Here is a 2620-nt window from a genome sequence, read left to right as displayed (position 1 = left end):
GTTCGTAATACTAGGCGGGCAGTTAATTCTAATAGTCAGGCTTTCTCCATCATGAGGCTCAATACTACACAATATTCTAGAAGTTTTATTCCAGCTGTTACCAAGTTGTGGAATGATCTTCCTAATCGGGTAGTTGAATCAGTAAAACTTCATAAGTTCAAAGTTGAAGCAAATGTTTTTATGTTGACCAGGCTGACATGAGTCTTTTTTATAGTTTATATATGACATATCTGTTTTTGACGTAGTTAATAGTTTATATAGGACATATCTGTTTGACGCTGTAACTGTTTTTAGAATGATATATTGTTAATTTATTCTCATAATTTATTTATTTCCTTATTTCCTTTCCTCACTGGGCTATTTTCCCTGTTGGAGCCCTTGGGCTTATAGCATCTTGCTTTTCCAACTAAGGTTGTAGATTAGCTAGTAATAATAAGAATAATAATAATACTAAGCCAACCAATATAGATACGGAAATTGAGATAGATACATAAAGTACTAGAAAAGCACTCGAATGCAGACCTCCACCACGGCAGCTTATTTCTTGGAACCAGCTTGCTTTTCCCAGAATCAATTTAGACCGTAGATGTATTTAAAGTTTGTGTGACAACTATGTGCGAACTTGGGGGTTAAGGTTAGGGTTAATTCGGTCGACCTTTTTCTCGACCTTGACCTTTGACCTACGACTTTCAAAATTGAATCAGTTCCATGTCTCAACATAACAATTCATCTCTGAAAGTTTCACTACACTATGAGCAAAATTGTGGACAGGATGTTATATATATATATATATATATATATATATATATATATATATATATATATATATATATATATATATATATATATATATATATATAAACACCAGACAATTCGGGCTGAAAACATTAACTCCTCCCAACTTCGTTGGACGAAGTAATTACAGCAAGATAAAAATAAAGAATTCATAAAACGCAGAAGCGCAAAAATCATAGCACGAAACTTACACTGTTAAAAAACCGGTAATTTCAATCGGAAATTCTCAGTAAAAATATACTGAACTCGGCCCTATTTCAGTAAATACCAGCGACCGTAATTTTTACCCTACATTGTTATTATCTTTTATAGATCGGTGACCGTAATATCACTCTTTTACGTCAATATATCCGTTTTTAAACACGGTAAATGCCTGGCAACATTTACCCAGGATTTTTACCGTTTTTTACGGCAAATTTCAAAGTGTAGTAAAGAAAAATCCAAACTAAAAAACCAAAACTTGGGAAGGATTCAACGTCAAACTGTTTACATGGAGCTTAAAAGCTATACTCCTCCTTGCAATCCTCGAAGAAGGAAGAATACCCTCACGAAGGAACCATCCATGACCTTCCCTCTCGAGCCACGTCCTGACATCCACCCATTGCGAAACTTGGAACCAAGAACTCCAGCGAAACTTGCACCATTAAGTCGTCCTCCCATCCCAATATCACTAACCGGTTCCAGAATACTTATTCCCACCCCCCAACCCTCCCGACCCTAAAAAAAACCACCTCCTACCTACCCACCAACCCAATTCCATATACCTTTTTCCGAACCTCAATACCACCCATAAGGCACTTCCAGTGGGGCGTGAACATTCTTTTGGAAACAGCGTTCCGGATTGCCTCTTTTCTTCGGAGGAAGGAGGGTAGTGGAGGAGAGTTTGTGAGAATAGGGTGGAAAAACCGTATATGTAGAGGAACACTGAAATAGAGATATAAGACTCATAAATCTAAATCAAGCTAAAAAACCTGTAATCGGTTGTGTTGGCCAGGTGATAGCGTCCTTGCCTTGTGATCCCCAGACTGGGGTTTGATTCCCGCTTAAACTCGTTAGTTTCTATGGTCGCTGCACACTCACCATCCTTGTGAGCTAAGGATGGGGGGGAGGGGGTTTGGGGGAGCCTATAGGTCTATCTGCCAAGTCATCAGCAGCCATTGCCTGGCCCTCCTTGGTCCTAAGCTTGGGTGGAGAGGGGGCTTAGGCTCTAGTCAAATGTAATATGGTCAGTCTCTAGGACATTGTCCTGTACAATAGGGCCATGTTACTGTCCCTTGCATCTGCCATTCATGAGTGACCTTTAAACCTTAATGAAAATTCAGATTAATACAATATAAAGTTCTTTTATACAAAAGACAGTTCAATGACGTTAGTTTCTACCTGTTTTTGTATTCCAAATTGTATAAACCTTTACATGTGGAGCAAACGTGCATACAGTATTATCATATGAGAGCAGAGTTGCCAGGTTTTCCATGTGAGAAAAGGCCAACGTCTGATCAACTGCAGCTTTAAAAGGCCAACCTAATAGTAGAAAAATGTCGAAAATATAGCACTTAAGGCTAACCATTTTCAAAAAAGGCCAAATTTAGGTATCTAGCACGACAAAAATTTGGTGTGCGTTTTTTTTTTTTTTTTGGCCCGAAAAAAGGCCAACCTGGCAACGCTGTATGAGTGCTGGATGAAAAGAATAGCAAATAAATAGGAAAACCAATGCATACGAGAATATAAGAACGAATAAGTTCGTGATTTAGAAAAGCCCCTATATCCTGATGGAAGGAGAGAATAGGAAAAGAGCAAGAACGTAACTTCAAACTTTGAATCTTAT

General features: G+C 38.1%; 1 protein-coding gene across 1 annotated transcript in view; it reads left to right on the top strand.

The window, feature by feature from the left end:
* Positions 1-1386, top strand: part of LOC137616009 (bromodomain-containing protein DDB_G0278469-like) — a 176342-nt gene extending 174956 nt beyond the window's left edge. The window contains exon 5 of the mRNA XM_068345692.1: positions 1327-1386. Coding sequence (XP_068201793.1) covers positions 1327-1386 — 60 coding nt within the window. The remainder of the gene's footprint in view (positions 1-1326) is intronic.
* The last annotated feature ends 1234 nt before the right edge of the window (positions 1387-2620 follow it).

Source organism: Palaemon carinicauda, chromosome 2 (genome assembly GCF_036898095.1).
Source record: "Palaemon carinicauda isolate YSFRI2023 chromosome 2, ASM3689809v2, whole genome shotgun sequence".
Taxonomy (NCBI): Eukaryota; Metazoa; Arthropoda; class Malacostraca; order Decapoda; family Palaemonidae; genus Palaemon; species Palaemon carinicauda.
Note: the sequence above shows the minus strand (reverse complement) of the source record. Positions and strands in the feature narration are given on the sequence as shown.